We start from the raw sequence: 14982 nt of genomic DNA on the forward strand, positions 1-14982 counted from the left end.
TAGGAAGTATAACCTTATTTGTCGACAAGGCCTTTTGCGGTATATTTTAACGAGTTGTGTTTTTTTATGCACCAACTATTTTGGTTGCGCAGTAAATTTCAGTATTTTGATTGACATAATTATGTTCGTATTCTGATCAGTTTAAACTTGGGTTTGTGCTATAAACAGTTGACGATTTTGTAACTTTGTAATTTATTATTTCTTATTTGCTTAAAAACACCGCGTTTTAAAAAAGAGGGTGAAATAAAGATAAAAAAATTAGGATTTTATATTAGACAGCAATTAAATAATTTTAAACTGAAGTTTGTGTAAAAGGTAATTACAATTTATTTTAAACTTAGCAAAATTTGTGTTGAAGAAAACTTATAGGTTTAACGAAGATACAATACGAAGTTCATTGTGATTTGTTTTGCTTTAGTCGTTCTGATCTCAGGAACTAAAGGACTTAAAAGTATGTATTGCTTGCTTGTTAGTGGTTAGGGCACTAGACATTTTCCAAATAATTCCGAGTTTATAATTTTTATAGCCTTTATGTCATAACGTCATAAAGAAAGGCGTTATTGTTATTATACAGACGGTATAAAACTAGCCTAAAATTAAAATTATATCGGCAAATTAAATGTTTGATATTAGACTAAACTATTTTTTTTTAAAATAACAAAATCCTCAGCCAGGCCAACAAAATTTACTCTACTTAAAATAAACTTTTTACATCTTTACATACGTTGTATTTAAATATTTAAGTAACCCCCAAATTTAACTAAAAAATATGTGCATGGCATAACAAAAGTAACCAGTTAAAATAATTAAAATCCAAACCTATATATTACCAGCATGTAATAAAGGGAATAATAACGGTAATAAAGGGAATAAATTTACAAAGATATGCAAAAATTCCGATTGCTACCATGGACCAAATTTTTAAAAAATGTGAATGTTCTGGAACATACAACACGAGATATACGTATTTTATAGGTTAGTATAACATTAATCTAGCATTATAAGGTCGTGGGTTCAATCCCCACTGATCTCATGCTGTAGCGCCCATGAGTAAGCGCTATAGACGGTATGAACTCCTGCCACTTAATCAGCAGCATAACTACCGGGCAATTATAATCTATATAGTATCCCAACTGCTAAAAGCAACTCGAAACTGGGTCAGAGTAACTGATGTTGCTCTATGTTTAGCTCGCGCATTCGACCTTCCCACATCGAGGATAAAGATTTATCCAAAGAAATGACTTGATATTTAACAAGTTGGTTAAGCTTCTGCTTTGTAGGAATTTGTACATAGCGTTTATAGCGCCTTACTTAATAACATCACAACACGAAGCAGTGGTGATTGAATCCAAAATGTGTTATACTGAAGCCAAACTTTCCAACCAAGACTATGCGCTGTCAGACAACTTATTAAAGCATATGGCAAAAATATTTTTTTTTTATTTAACAGATGGCGTTTGTAAGACTCATGAGTCTAGCGGCCTTTCTCCAAAATGTCAACGTTTTGCAGCATGTGCCCTGGAATATAAATTGCCTAATAAAAAAACATTTTAAAAAGCATTACAACTTTTTTAGATTTTTAAACACGAAGAAGAATGGATTTCTTCTTAGATGAATGTTTCAAAAACGAAAATTTTTAAATTAATTTGTATCCAAACAGAAACATTATCAAAAAAATGTTGATAAATTTTTAAAACGATTTAAAAAAATGTGTTGTAATTTGCTTGTTTAAGCTATTTTAAAACTAAAAAAAAACATCTTAGTTTAAAAAACTTGTAATAAAAAAAATATCAATAAAATAAATTCTAATTTAAGCATTTGTGGTAATGTACAATGAAAAGGGCATATATTAACAAACAAGAGAAAATTTCTACACGTCATGAAAATTTTATTTTGATGTTTTCGACATTTAATATACCACCAATCGTTTTGATTTGAAACCTACCAAAACTTTGAGTTACCCTGAGTACCTTCCTATTTTTGTAACAAACGTCATAACAATGAGTTGTAATTAAGATAAAAAAAACAAATTTATTATTTCTAAAAAAGTTACTATTCTATAGAATCTTCGTGGATTTAACGCTGTAGGCAAAAAAAATATTTATTGAAATAAGCTATAAAAGTCCTTCCAAAAAGTTAAACCATTATTTGTTATGAAGTAGCAAATAGCTTACAGTTTGGCTTCAACGTAAACCATCAATTAACCAAGTTCCGAAATGAGGTTTATTGTAATTAGTTTGGCTTTTATTATTCTGATTTCAAGCACCGAAGGTATGTCATAAAAACTTAACAACATTATGTAACTAATTTTAAAAAGTAAGTTTTAAATATTTTAAAACATTATCCTTTTAAGCAGATTTTTAACTATGTTTGATGGCCAACTTAAACAGTTAAAATATCTTACAGCTACATTATTTTAAATTTACAGGTACAAAAAAACAAAAAACGAGCGTTTACTGTAAAACAGGAACACATTTATCTAGCAGAGCATGTCTGTATACAAATCAAAATGTAATCTGCTTTAATAAGATTACCAACATAAAGTGCCAATGCAGTGGAACATATGAACCAAAATTTGTAGCTTGTATGGGTCAGTGAAAAAATTAACGTACATTTAAAATATATATTTTTGTACCGAACTTGGTGGTGCAATATAATGGCGTTGAATTAAAACAACTAAAAAGTTGCAGTTTTTAATCGCACCAAAGCCATTTTACCCCTAATAACAGCTCACATTTATTTAATAAAATATAAAACTTTTAACTTTATTATTAGTAAAAATACCAAATGGGATTCTAATTACCGCTTTTTTAAAAACCTTACAATTAATTTATTTTTTAGGGTTTGGTGGGGATGAAATTTTATCGGTAGCGAAGTAGTTTTCCCTTTGGAAATATGCTTGCCGAGGGTGGCTTAAATTAAATTTACTTACATTGGAAAAAATAAATTAAATGCTAAGGTCTAAAAAAATGTTTCGGTATTTCTATTTGTTTATTTTTCATACATGATAAAATCAAAATGTTTTTTTTTAAATCACGTTTTGTTAACTTTAAAAAAGATATAAACCCACACATTTAATATATAACCCTCGTTCTTATTATATGGAGAGTAAAGATTTTTTAAAAAGTAAACCAACATACCACGCTGTATAATGAGGTTGATTGCAATATGTTGGACCTTTATCATTTTGGTTTTAAGCATCCAAGGAGAAAAAAGTATATATAATTTGCTTAGCATAAACGTTCATATAATAAAGTGGCCGTGTTTTAATGCTTTTAAAATAATAGTTTTTAAAAAATGAATAAATATTTTCCCATGCCACAGACCTTTACGAAATACAAAAAAATAACCAAACTGTTCTAGGTATAAACAGATGGCATATGTAAAATTGGTGCAGATGGATTAAATAAGGATTGTCCTCCAGGAAATCCATTTTGCTATACTTTTACTGGAGATATATGCCACTGTGTTGAAACCTATAACTGGAAAAACGTTAAATGTTTTTTTGGGTCGGTAGAAAAATAATATGTATATTTTTAAGCATTTTTATTGTTATATATTTATCCTCAAATTCGACATTTAAACAACCGAAGAAATAATTTTACTCAATTATTTAATATTTTAAACTACGTGCTACCAGTGTTAAATATAAAATTAAAAAATAATTATATTTTTTATAGGTGACTTAACATGAAAATGCTTTGGAAGAATATTTTTAAAATCAAAATTAAAAGTTTATTTATATAGGAAGAAAATAAAAAATAAAAAGGTTAAACACTTTTGCGAGAGGCCTATGTGGCTTTATTCCTTTAGACAAAAAAAAAACTTTAATAAAAAAAAAAACTCAAAATTTTTAGCAACGTGCAAAAAGATAATTAAGGTAAGGCTACATTTACCCAAGCTGATAAAACCTTATTTTAATCTGTTTAACTCTTATTGTTCTAATTTTAAACACTAAAAATAAGTTATACAAACTTCAACATAATCGAAAAAAAATTACAACTAGTATATACATATTATCTAATATATTCATTTCCTTAAAAAATTGCTTTAGGTAAAATTACTTTATCGAATGTATTTTTAAATGTGCAGGTGTTTTATGTTAACAAGGAAAGCCTGAATCAATCAAAATAAGATGTCCGCATAGAATAGCTTAATGCTTTATTAATAAAATTTCAAGAAAATGATGCCAATGTTATTTAACATACGTCCCAAAATATGCCACTTGTTTCGGTCAGTATAAAAATAATTGTCTTATATTACAAATTAAAGTTTATATTACTTTATTTTTTATTTAATTTGTTTATAATTTCGTTAAATCGGAAAAAAAAAAACATTTTTATAAGAATCTTTAATCCAATATAACGTAGATCGAAGTAAATTTATTTTTAAAATTAAATTTTCAACTCAAATAATAGAAAAAAAGGCCAATATTAAATTTTGTTTTTATATATTTTTTTATCGTTTAAACAGTAAGGTAACAAACAGTTTACTTTGCGTAATGTATAGAATATCAGTTAAAAAAATAAAAAACCACCCAGGTTACAATGCACGAGATTTAAAATTAATTTAAGCAATAAATACCTTGTACTTAACAAATGCACGCTTATTTCAAAAGCAAAAAAGAAAAACTTTAGTAAAAATTCATCTTACAAAAATCTTTTTTGGTGATTTTAACCTTTTATTTTCGATATTATCAACATGTCTCTGTTATGTTTAGCGCATTAAAATCCTGTGGTTTTAAAAATCATGGCTGTAGCCTAATATCACGATTTTTCAAATTTTTTTTAAACTTTTTAAATCAAGTCTTTTACGAAATAAAAGATAAGATTAAATATTTTGAAAAAAATTTAAAAACATTTCCAAGAAAGTTCAGAAGATCCTTTAGGCAAAAACATACGACTTTTAAAACATCTATAAAATAACTCGCACGAAATAAAATCATCATTTGTTTCTAGCAGCAAGCAAAGTGTTGTTTAACCAAGCCTCAGAATGAAGTTTATTGTGATTTGTTTCGCTCTCATCATATTGATTTCGAGCACTAATGAATGTAAGGGTAAAACACATACATTATACAACTTGTCATTTTTTACTATTAGTATCACTATCATATAGTTAGTTACATAGGTCAACTTTTGTTGATCCAATAATTTAACCTTTATTGTTAGATTAACTAGACTTACTACTACTCGTACTTTTTTGATAGCGATATAATTTATACAGTAGAACAACTTATCTTATTGCTTAATGGATATAGGTCGCGTGTGCCGAAAAGGAAGCAGTGATTGTCCTTACGATGGTGCAGGGTGCCAAGTTAAAAGAACAATTCTAACATGCAGGTGTGAAGATACTTACGATCCAAGTGTCGTCCGTTGTTTCGGTTAGAAAAACATTTAAAAAATTTGTGTATTGTATAGACTATAGAGTATATAGAGTAAATTGAAATCCTAATGCAATGATCTTAAACCCATAAAAAGAGTATCTCTAACGCAAAAAAAGAATTAGAAATTTGGCAGTGTTTACTAAAAATACTTGGGTAACATAATAATAGATACCAGTAGCTTAACTTACTTAAAACTGGTGGTAAGTTATAAGTTAAGATTTCCGTAAGAACAAAGTGGAAATCGAGCTTGTAACCGTAGGCGAAAAACCATCAGTTGTAAACCCAGGAATCGATAATAAATTCCCGCAGCAATTCAAAAAAAATTTATGACACAACATTTTAGCATTCCCAATTTTAAAACGAGTGGTTTAAAAAATCTTTCTGTTTAATAAACCGACGATCGGCCATTTAACCATTTAAATAATTTGTTTTAAAAGAAGTTTTCTTTTGATTAGGACCGAACGATGCTGATCTTGGAATACATAACCAAGACTAGATTCTTGAGGTATCAAATGGACTGCATTGATGGCTTTAATCAATTTCCAAAATAATATACTGCCATTAAAATGTTAATAAATGCTTAAAAAATTTAAAAAAAGTTGTGATCACTTTTTATGATATTAGCTGTACTTGTACCAAAGTATTGCTTGATTATGCTTTAAAAGTTTTCAAAGTTATAAATGCAACATGGGCAATCTATTTAAATAATTCTATATTGATTTAAAGCAAATATGCTTTCGAATTTAGCAGTGATTTATATATTGAGAATAGAAAAAAATTACCTAATATAATATAAGATAACTTATGTTGAATTTAAACAATAAACTTAAAAAAATAATAAATGTATATATATAAACTTGTATAACCAAATTCAAAACAAAATGTATAAAATTATAAACTATAAAGATAGTTAATTAAAACATAATCCTCAATATAAATTTATCAAACTAATGTTTAACAAAAGTTTAAATTGCCCGAGAATAATGTTTTTAAATACCCCAACAATTTCGAAGCAGGTTAATAAAATCTTCATCTTTTTGAACAACGATGCTTAAACCTTCATAGTAATCCTCAAACTCAACAAATGAAATTGTTTTATTTCGAGCGGACATAGGTGATGAAAAAGCCTCCATAAATTGAGTTTGCATCTCAGATTCAGTAAATTTGCCTAAAAAATTTTCACATTAGTTTTCGCTTTTGAAAAAAATTAATTTTAACTTCTTTAAATACAAAAAAACATTCTAAATGAAACGCTTCTAACTGCCGCCAAATTGCTTTAAAAATATTAAAAAAAAATTATTTTCCTAGATTAATAGGACAAATTACATTACCCGAGATAACTAAAGGATGTTTTTTGACACTGTACATTTTTTGAACATCTAGAAAACTTGCAGTTCCGCTTTTATGAGGGTCTAACTTCTTGAACACTTTGCGCACCAAACCTTTACGTGTTTCGTTCATTTCACCTGTAATAAATTAAAAATTAATTAACAACGCTGCAAATTTTTCATAAATAAAAAATTAAAATTTATTGCTAATAGTGTTATATATAAAAAAAACTAATAAAAAGATCAAAAATAGTGTAAAATTTATTTTATGGTAACTAAAATATAACTTTTTAAAATAAAGTTAAATATAAAATTAATAACAACGAAAGGTAATTACAACATAAGTTTAGTAAAGTTATTTAAAAAAAAAATTTTAAACTAGTATCTCATACCAAACTTTATAAATTTTAGTTAAACCCACGCCACTGGGTGATATTTTAACTTATTTAGCCTACTACTATAAAATTGCTTATCAGAAAAAGTAGTTAGTGAACTGTTTTTTATTTTAAAGGTTTATAATTTGGACTAATGTAACACTATATATATTATTCGATAAACTTATTTATATACAGATTACCCAAATTTTAAAGCAATAAATTACCTATGAAAGCTCTCATAAACTCTCCATAATCAATCGAACCATCGTTATTTTCATCCACAACCCTCCACACAGATTCAAATTCCTTTTTACAATTATTTAAATATTGTAATTTAAGTTGAAGTTAAAACAATTAACCATAAAAGCCATGCAGTAATGGCTTTACAATAACAAAATTAAAAAAAATTAAAAAAGATCCCACCTTGGGAGGTAATTCGATGTCAAATTCTTTTAACGAGGCCGACAGTTCTTCCTTGTTGAGAAAACCATTTCCTGAAGAATCAATCATGCGGAACAACTTTCCTAAACCAACAACAACACTTACACTTCGTCCTCTAATCTTATCCCGAATAAAATCTAAAAAAATATAAACAACAAACTTTAAAACAAATATATATAAATAATCAAAAAATTTTAAATTCTTTCTGCCCGAGAATGTAGTTTTCATTTTAAAAGTGATTAATTCTTTGTTCATTATAATTTCTATAGTTTATTGTAAAGAAAATTGTTCTTACTTTGTATATTTTTTGTAATCTTTCTATCGTTTTGTTCAAGAGCAGTGTCAGAATTATTTCGATCTGTTGTGTCCATCTCCCAACTTGAAACTTGTTGGTTTTGGTTTACTTCAAATATTCTTAAATTTACAACAGGGCTAAAAATTATAAAAAAAATTTTAAAAATTAAAAAAAAAATTTCGACCATCATCAAGTCTCTTATTGTAAATATTTTTTTGTAACGAAAATTAAACAAAAAAACAAGTACCTATAGACAATAAATTTACCTGCTTACATTTCTCATTTATTGTGTATAACTAGTGTTAATAGACTTATTATTAATGAAAATTCTTTGACTTATATCTATTAACTTACAATTGTTTTAATGAGTCGGGCAAATGTGGCTGCTTGCTTGTTAAAAAAGTTAAGTTTCGACCAATTTGAAAATCATTAATCTCATAAGCTTTACCCTTTCTTCTCCCAACAACATGATAATACTTTCCACGATCAATAAATGGCAAAGCCTTGTTTGTACTAGGGTAAAAAATATGATTAGATATTGTATTAAATAGAGATAAAAAAACTATGCTTAAGACCTTTTTTACAAAAAAACTTTTTAAAGGTAAAATTAAGTTTTGTATTTAAGTAACAACAACTATTAGCTATCCTGTAGCAAGTATTCTATTATATGTCACATCTTTTATGATATTTTTCTTGAATTTTTTATATCCACTTTTAAAGCCATTCTGTGTAATCCTGTGTGGTATCTTTATTGTGAGATACTATAAGCAAAGAAGCTAGTACCTATTCCAAAATTCAAACAACCAAAATACTTACTTTTTTCCAAAAAGTCGAAACTCGTACAACGTTAAAGTCTGGTCGGTGTGAAAAAAGAAACCAAATAATTCTCTTAAAGCTTCTCTTCCATCTCTTGTTATCAACCGAGCACCAAATGTTGTTCGCTCTTTTAACTTGGATTCAGTCAAGGCATTTGCAGTGCTTACTCTGGTAAAAATAATTATTTAAACATAATTAACAGACAAAATGTACTTTTAAAAATTTACTTACATAAAAATCATAAAAAATTAAGATAAAATTGTTGTTTAACATATAATGTTAAAGAAAACAACAATCTCAATAACTAACTTTGTGTCATGAAGTTTTCTGCTCTTATTTCTAATTGGAGCGTTTCCAAAACTCTCTGAGTTTTGCCTTGCTGGATCTTTATCTTGATCCATATCACTGATTACATGACGTGACAGTTGATCAATCAACACTTGCTCAATTATTTCTTGCTTCTGTTTGTTTGCAATGTCATTTTCCTACAATATATTTAAAAAACATTTTAATGAAATCAAGTTATATATAAAATTATAATTTTTCTTCTAATTTGTTTATAGTCATTTTTCTTTTAAAAAAAATAAGCACCATTAAATTACAGTAGCCTATTCAGTTTTTAAAAATTAGTCAGTTTTTGTACAAATGTTTCACAAAAAAAAAATTTGATTAATAACAAAAAAAAAACAATTAACTGATAACCTTTTACAACTTACTGCAGCAAATTTTCTTAATTGGTGCATGTCAGAGTAGGGTTGGTTAGTAAAGTTAGCTTGATTCTTTGCCATTTCATCGATCGAGTATTCTTCCTCTTCACTCTGTTTATAAACAATTAATAGTTAAAAAAATTATGTTTAAACTGTACAAGATAAAGCAGTATGAAGCCTACAACGTTATATAAAAACCTTTATTTCATTTTGAAAATTTATTAAAAATTTTACAACTTAGATAACAAAAGCAAATTAATACAGTTATATATATATATACTTTACAACAAATAGGCCTATATAAAGTTATTTCCTACCCCTGTAACTTCAGGTTCATCTTTTAGATCTTCATCTAAATACCAATATTTTGATTTATTTTGATTCTTAGGCGATTTCATTTCTTTGTTTTGTCTTGGTGATTTATTCTGTTGATAAGCTTCAGCAATAATAACCTGAAAAAATATAATTAGTAAAAAGAAAAAGATAATTTTATTATTATTTACAGAAACATATACTTTTTGGTTTTAAAATGGCAAACCTTTTTTTGTTTTATTTCTTCTGGCTTTTGGTGGGGTGATTTCGCTACTTCTGTTTTTTTATGAGTGATTGGCTTTAATTAAAAAAAAAATGTTTTGCTTTAATTAAAAATAAAAAGCGCATGAGCTGCAAATTAAACATACGAATATCCTACACTAAGCTTTATTATATAGGCCTATAGGTTAACTTACGTTTCTCTGTAGTTGTTTATTTCTGTTGTGTTGCAAATGTGTGCAAGGTCTAAACACTGTTCCTCCTACCCTGTCATTTGTGTTTAATCTATGAGGATCAGTGTTGGGGGTTCCCCAGCTGATTATGGATCGAGATGTTGGAGTTTGAAATGATTTGTTATGGTTTGTCTTTAAAGGATTTTCAAGCAATTGGTTTTCTTTTAGATCTGGATGAAGGCTGTTTAATTCCAAAGGGGGGACTCTAAAATTGTAAAAACTTTTAATTACACACACTTTTTATAGTACGCTGCCCAATTTGGTAAATAACATACTATACATGCAATACACAATTACTGTGTTTTTATTGTAATTGTATGCTAGTATCATCAGTGGTATGCGTGTTTCACTTTGAAAAAAATAATAAATAAAAAATTAATTTACGTTAAAAATAAAAGTCCTATCTTAAGTTAGAAATAATTTTACTTACGAATCTGGTCTTTGATATTTTTCTTTACTTATTTTATTTTCATTATTCATGTGTGTTGACATGATTAAAATAACATTCAAGTTAAAATATTAAAACAGTTTAAATTCTTGAAAAATTTAACTTGGCGTGTTTGTTTATTATTAATTGTAGCGGTCAAAGAATGCACATAATTATAAAAAATTCAATTTATCCTCAGTCGCGAAAAACAAATAAACTATAATAAATTTAACTTACAGAAAAAAGTTTTTCAATAAATTAGTGCAAACTAATAAATGTTAAGCGTTAGAAATATTTTATTTAACTATATAAAAATATAATGTTGTTCTCACGCGTAAAATTGTTGTGTAACGAAATATTACAATAATACAATAACGTAAAAAGAACACGCAGGAAATAATTAATGCAAAATACAACAACGCTACACGTTTACCATTGCATAAAAATAAAATTTTAAAATGCAAAGTTTAACACAATTATTTTTTTTCGCGATATTATTTTTATATCTAAAGACAGTTTATAGCATTAAACCATCAGAAATAATACTAAAAGAAGTAGCAAATCGCCATGAACTTGATGAGGCATATTTTTCGTTGGATATTTTGTTTGACCGTTTGTTTAACAACAACGAAACGATTTTATACAAACTTTCACCAAAATGTTTATCAGAATTAACTCAATTTTACAATGACCTGTTAAAATCGAAATTGTATGCAATAAAAAGTATGTAAGTTTTTAATTATTATTAAAAAAATTTAAGCAATAACTTACAAATCTGATTCACAAGGGATAACGAAATTTTGTTATGAATTTACATTATGTTATTTAATAACTATTTTATCAGTTAAAAAAAAGTTGTTTACAAACAAATTTATTTTAAATATTGCATTATTTAATTCTAAAAATTAAGCATGTGTTAAAAGTTTATAATGTTTAATAGTGTTTGATGCATGGGGAAAAGCAGGCGATGTTATTCTTAAAGGTCAATCTAAGTGGCCAGGTCAATATTTTGATTGCCTGCAAATTAAAAACAAAAACATCCAAGGAAAATATTTTCAAGTTTCGGTTCAAGCAAAACATGCTTTTGTACGAAGAAATTTTAATAATTTTAAATTATTTTTTATAAAATAATACCTAAAATTATATATATAATAATGACATTTTTTGTTTAGGATCCGTTTAAGCATTTAGAATCAATTGGTGAAGTATTTGGAATATGTGTTCCTAGTAGTTGTTCAATATCAAGCGTTTTTAACTTGTATAGATCTCTGGATCCCTTTCTTAAAATACGAGTCACTCTACCAAAAACGTTTCAAACTTGGCATAAAACTGAAATTATTGCATTGTACGTTTAAATAAGTTGAAATATAGCTTTAGAACCCATTGAAGACGTGTAATTATGTTAATATTAACTTAGTGTGAGTAAATTTGTTCTGTTATAAATTTGCATCTACGTTTATAATTATTTTGTAGTTGTGTTTTGGTGCTTACCATATTAATAGCTGCTCTTGGGACAGCAGAAGAACACATCAGAAAAGGTATAAACTAAGTACAATTACAATCTACATTAAATAATTTCATTAAAGTGTTACAAATTCCACATTATTTTTTTGTAGATAAAACAAATTTATATTTGTCTTCATTTTCGATATTAAAAAATGGAAATATTTTGTTAAATACTGAACAAAATGAAGGTCAAATACACTGCATTCATGGAATTCGTTTCTTCACAATAACAGGAATAGTGTTAGGACATTCCCTTGTGTATTTGTTTAGATTTTCAAGTAAATTTAATTTGTACTCTTATCTACCATATGTATATTCTTAGCTGAACTATTTGGGTATATTTATCAACACTTAAAAAACGGTTTTTAATAAATTTATACGTTTTTTTAAACCTATGTAATTAAAACAGTGATTTAATAAAAATATATACATTAAAACTACCTTAAAGCAACAAAAGTATTCTCGTTTGATGCGTATTAATATTGGCGTTCTTCCAGATAACATGAAAAAGGCGGGTAGATGGGCATCAAATTATTGGTTTTCACACGTGATTGGATTTGCCAGAATTGAAGTTGACTCTTTTATTTTTATAAGTGGTGTTTTAGTTGCATACTTGGGCCTTAAATATATGAAGAAAAACAACGGAAAGCTTAATATACCACTGATGTTCTTGTCAAGATACGTTAGGTAAAAATCTTAATAATTTTTTTATTAATCTTATTTTAAATTAAATAAAAACTTATTAATATATAAGCATGCTACAATACAACAACTATATACATCTTGTTTTTTTAAAATACTACTAAAAGTAAGATTATCAAGCAAATAACCATTATATATTTTAAATAAACTTTGATAGATTAACCACAACTTACGCATTCGTAATGTTCTATGCCTCTACCTTGTGGCCTAAGATTGGTGAAGGACCATTTTGGTCCAATGGTGTTAATGCAGTTGTTAAAGACTGCAAATCTTTTTGGTGGGCAAATCTTTTTTATATAAACAATTTCACGACCTTTAAGTTTAAGGTATTTGTATTTCTGGCCATTTTTCAAATAATTTATGATAACGAATTGTTTTTATTGATAGGAAAGATTTTAAAAATATTATTTTATATTAAAATTGTTCTTACAAAACAAATAATTTACCACATTGTTTTATTTAGTGTTTTTCTTGGGGTTGGTATCTATCAAATGATATACAAATGTACTTAGTTGTGCCAATTATTCTTTACCTACTTTTCAAGTAAGATTTTTCATTTAAATTTAAAAGTACATATTTATTAGCAACTTAACTACACCATTTCACCAAATTATAAACTCTTTTTTCATTTTTGATATGGTATATTCGATTGTAAATAACAAAAATATAATAGACTAATTGGTATACCAATAAATGGTTAGTAATTTTTAATGTAAAATATTTTTTTAAGATGTCACAAAATAGGAATTAGTGTCGCCTGTGTGGCAACTATTTGTAGCACAATCTATGCTGGCCTTGTGTTTAAACAACCTTCTCCTTTAGTCATGGAGTTTCATAACAAGTATGTTATGTTTGAGTTAAAAAATATCAAATATTAAAAGCAAATTTGAGATAACAATATCAAGTAATAGAGGTTGTTCATCATTTTAAAAAAGGCCTAACTGGTTAATTTAATACGCCTTCATTGGAATATCTGTTAGTGTAAAATAAATGCTATACCAAATTGATACAACTCCTTAAAAATAATTATTAATACAACAAAAACACTTCAACTTACATTTTAGATACATTGGTTTATTAAACAGTGGTCATGTTCCCACAAATGAAAGTGAAATTTTAAAGGATTTTCTTACAACAAGAAATGACATGGGAGGACCAAGTACAAAACCATGGTGTAGGATTGCTCCCTATATTATAGGAATGATGACTGGATATATTCTGTACAAGAACAAAATGAATATTAAAATACATAAGGTATTGTGATAAAAAATCACATAAAACAGTATAGGCAACAATAAAATCACTTGATATTTATATTTGACTTTAATTTTGCAATAACTTTTAATTGTTTACTAATATTATTACAGGCAGTTTTATGTATTGGTTGGGTAGCATGTTTCTTTGGAAGTATGTTTGTTGTTTTTGGTTTATTTCTTGCATGTAAGGTGGGACTTCCTTTAAAGGGGTTTTCCCTCTACCTTTACAATGCATTTATCAAACCTTTGTGGGGATTGTGCATGGCTTGGATCACAATAACATGCTCAACAGGATATGGCGGTAAAAATATATATTTATCACATTTTATATAAAAACAAAATAAAAATAATTTAGGTTCAGTATTAGTTCTTAAAATACTTCAGCTTTACATATTTCTTTTTTAAAATTCTTAATATGCCATATTATATAATTACTACTTTAGGTCTAATCAATTCGTTCCTTACCTGGAAAGTTTTTGTTCCGCTTAGTCGACTTTCTTACTGCGTATACCTTTTACACCCTCTTGTGCTACAATGGTTTGTTTACTCTGGCGAGAACTACCCTTCTTACTCCATACAATCCGTTATCATGCTTTTCATCAGTAAGTATAAAGTTGTTACAATTCTGAAAGCGATAACCAAATGTAAAAATCAAAACAAAAAGTAAGGTGGAAATATTTGTCACCATGCATTTACTACTCAAACAACAATTAAACAAACCTTTGCCATATTGTTTAATTAAGGTTCAACTGTCGTTAGTTTTCTGGCAGCATTTGCTGTTTCACTACTTATCGAAATACCAGGATCCAACCTGTTTAAGCAAACAATGTCACAAAAAAGTTTTAAACTTGAAGGTATACAGAAAAATTTCCCTATCAAAATTGTATTCATTATTATGACAGTATTATATATGGTGTATCTTATTATTTAATGCACTTTGTTTAGTACTTAGTTCATAAAGATATATATTTAGTTAACTG

At 27.0% G+C, this 14982-nt stretch overlaps 2 protein-coding genes and 1 long non-coding RNA gene across 4 annotated transcripts; 2 read left to right on the forward strand and 1 right to left on the reverse strand.

The window, feature by feature from the left end:
• The first annotated feature begins 164 nt into the window (after nucleotides 1-164).
• LOC145750645 (uncharacterized) lies at nucleotides 165-3062 on the forward strand. 2 transcript variants are annotated; one of them, XR_014283689.1, is made up of 5 exons: nucleotides 165-451; nucleotides 834-975; nucleotides 1451-2271; nucleotides 2429-2590; nucleotides 2842-3062. It is a non-coding gene; the product is annotated as an uncharacterized LOC145750645 (long non-coding RNA). The 2 variants fall into 2 exon arrangements; XR_014283688.1 differs by lacking the exon at nucleotides 834-975.
• Nucleotides 3063-6078: 3016 nt separating this feature from the next.
• LOC145750056 (calcyphosin-2-like) lies at nucleotides 6079-10672 on the reverse strand. The gene is made up of 13 exons (XM_082565979.1): nucleotides 10542-10672; nucleotides 10076-10316; nucleotides 9886-9957; nucleotides 9665-9799; nucleotides 9357-9458; nucleotides 8950-9125; nucleotides 8641-8808; nucleotides 8179-8337; nucleotides 7825-7961; nucleotides 7512-7666; nucleotides 7313-7394; nucleotides 6715-6849; nucleotides 6079-6551 (listed from the first exon to the last, which is right to left on the reverse strand). The coding sequence occupies exons 1-13, from the start codon at nucleotides 10601-10603 to the stop codon at nucleotides 6373-6375; spliced, it is 1803 nt and encodes a 600-aa protein (XP_082422105.1). The 5' UTR covers nucleotides 10604-10672; the 3' UTR covers nucleotides 6079-6372.
• A 553-nt stretch (nucleotides 10673-11225) lies between these two features.
• LOC145750787 (nose resistant to fluoxetine protein 6-like) lies at nucleotides 11226-14961 on the forward strand. The gene is made up of 14 exons (XM_082566863.1): nucleotides 11226-11232; nucleotides 11479-11624; nucleotides 11711-11883; nucleotides 12012-12076; nucleotides 12155-12322; nucleotides 12542-12731; nucleotides 12904-13072; nucleotides 13210-13289; nucleotides 13477-13587; nucleotides 13811-14000; nucleotides 14114-14303; nucleotides 14446-14604; nucleotides 14746-14856; nucleotides 14948-14961. The coding sequence occupies exons 1-14, from the start codon at nucleotides 11226-11228 to the stop codon at nucleotides 14959-14961; spliced, it is 1773 nt and encodes a 590-aa protein (XP_082422989.1).
• Nucleotides 14962-14982: the final 21 nt, after the last annotated feature.

Source organism: Corella eumyota, chromosome 4 (genome assembly GCF_963082875.1).
Source record: "Corella eumyota chromosome 4, kaCorEumy4.1, whole genome shotgun sequence".
Lineage (NCBI taxonomy): Eukaryota > Metazoa > Chordata > Ascidiacea > Phlebobranchia > Corellidae > Corella > Corella eumyota.

Bases quoted from the DNA above. Each gene is read 5' to 3' on its own strand.
- LOC145750056 (XM_082565979.1), bottom strand. From the start codon at position 10,603: ATGTCAACACACATGAATAATGAAAATAAAATAAGTAAAGAAAAATAT. The intron at 9,800-9,885 runs GTTTGCCATTTT...ATATTTTTTCAG, and splicing joins AAGAAATAAAACAAAAAAAG to GTTATTATTGCTGAAGCTTA. The intron at 7,667-7,824 runs GTAAGAACAATT...ATATTTTTTTAG, and splicing joins GATTACAAAAAATATACAAA to ATTTTATTCGGGATAAGATT.
- LOC145750787 (XM_082566863.1), top strand. The intron at 12,732-12,903 runs GTAAAAATCTTA...AAACTTTGATAG, and splicing joins TTCTTGTCAAGATACGTTAG to ATTAACCACAACTTACGCAT. The intron at 13,073-13,209 runs GTATTTGTATTT...TGTTTTATTTAG, and splicing joins TCACGACCTTTAAGTTTAAG to TGTTTTTCTTGGGGTTGGTA.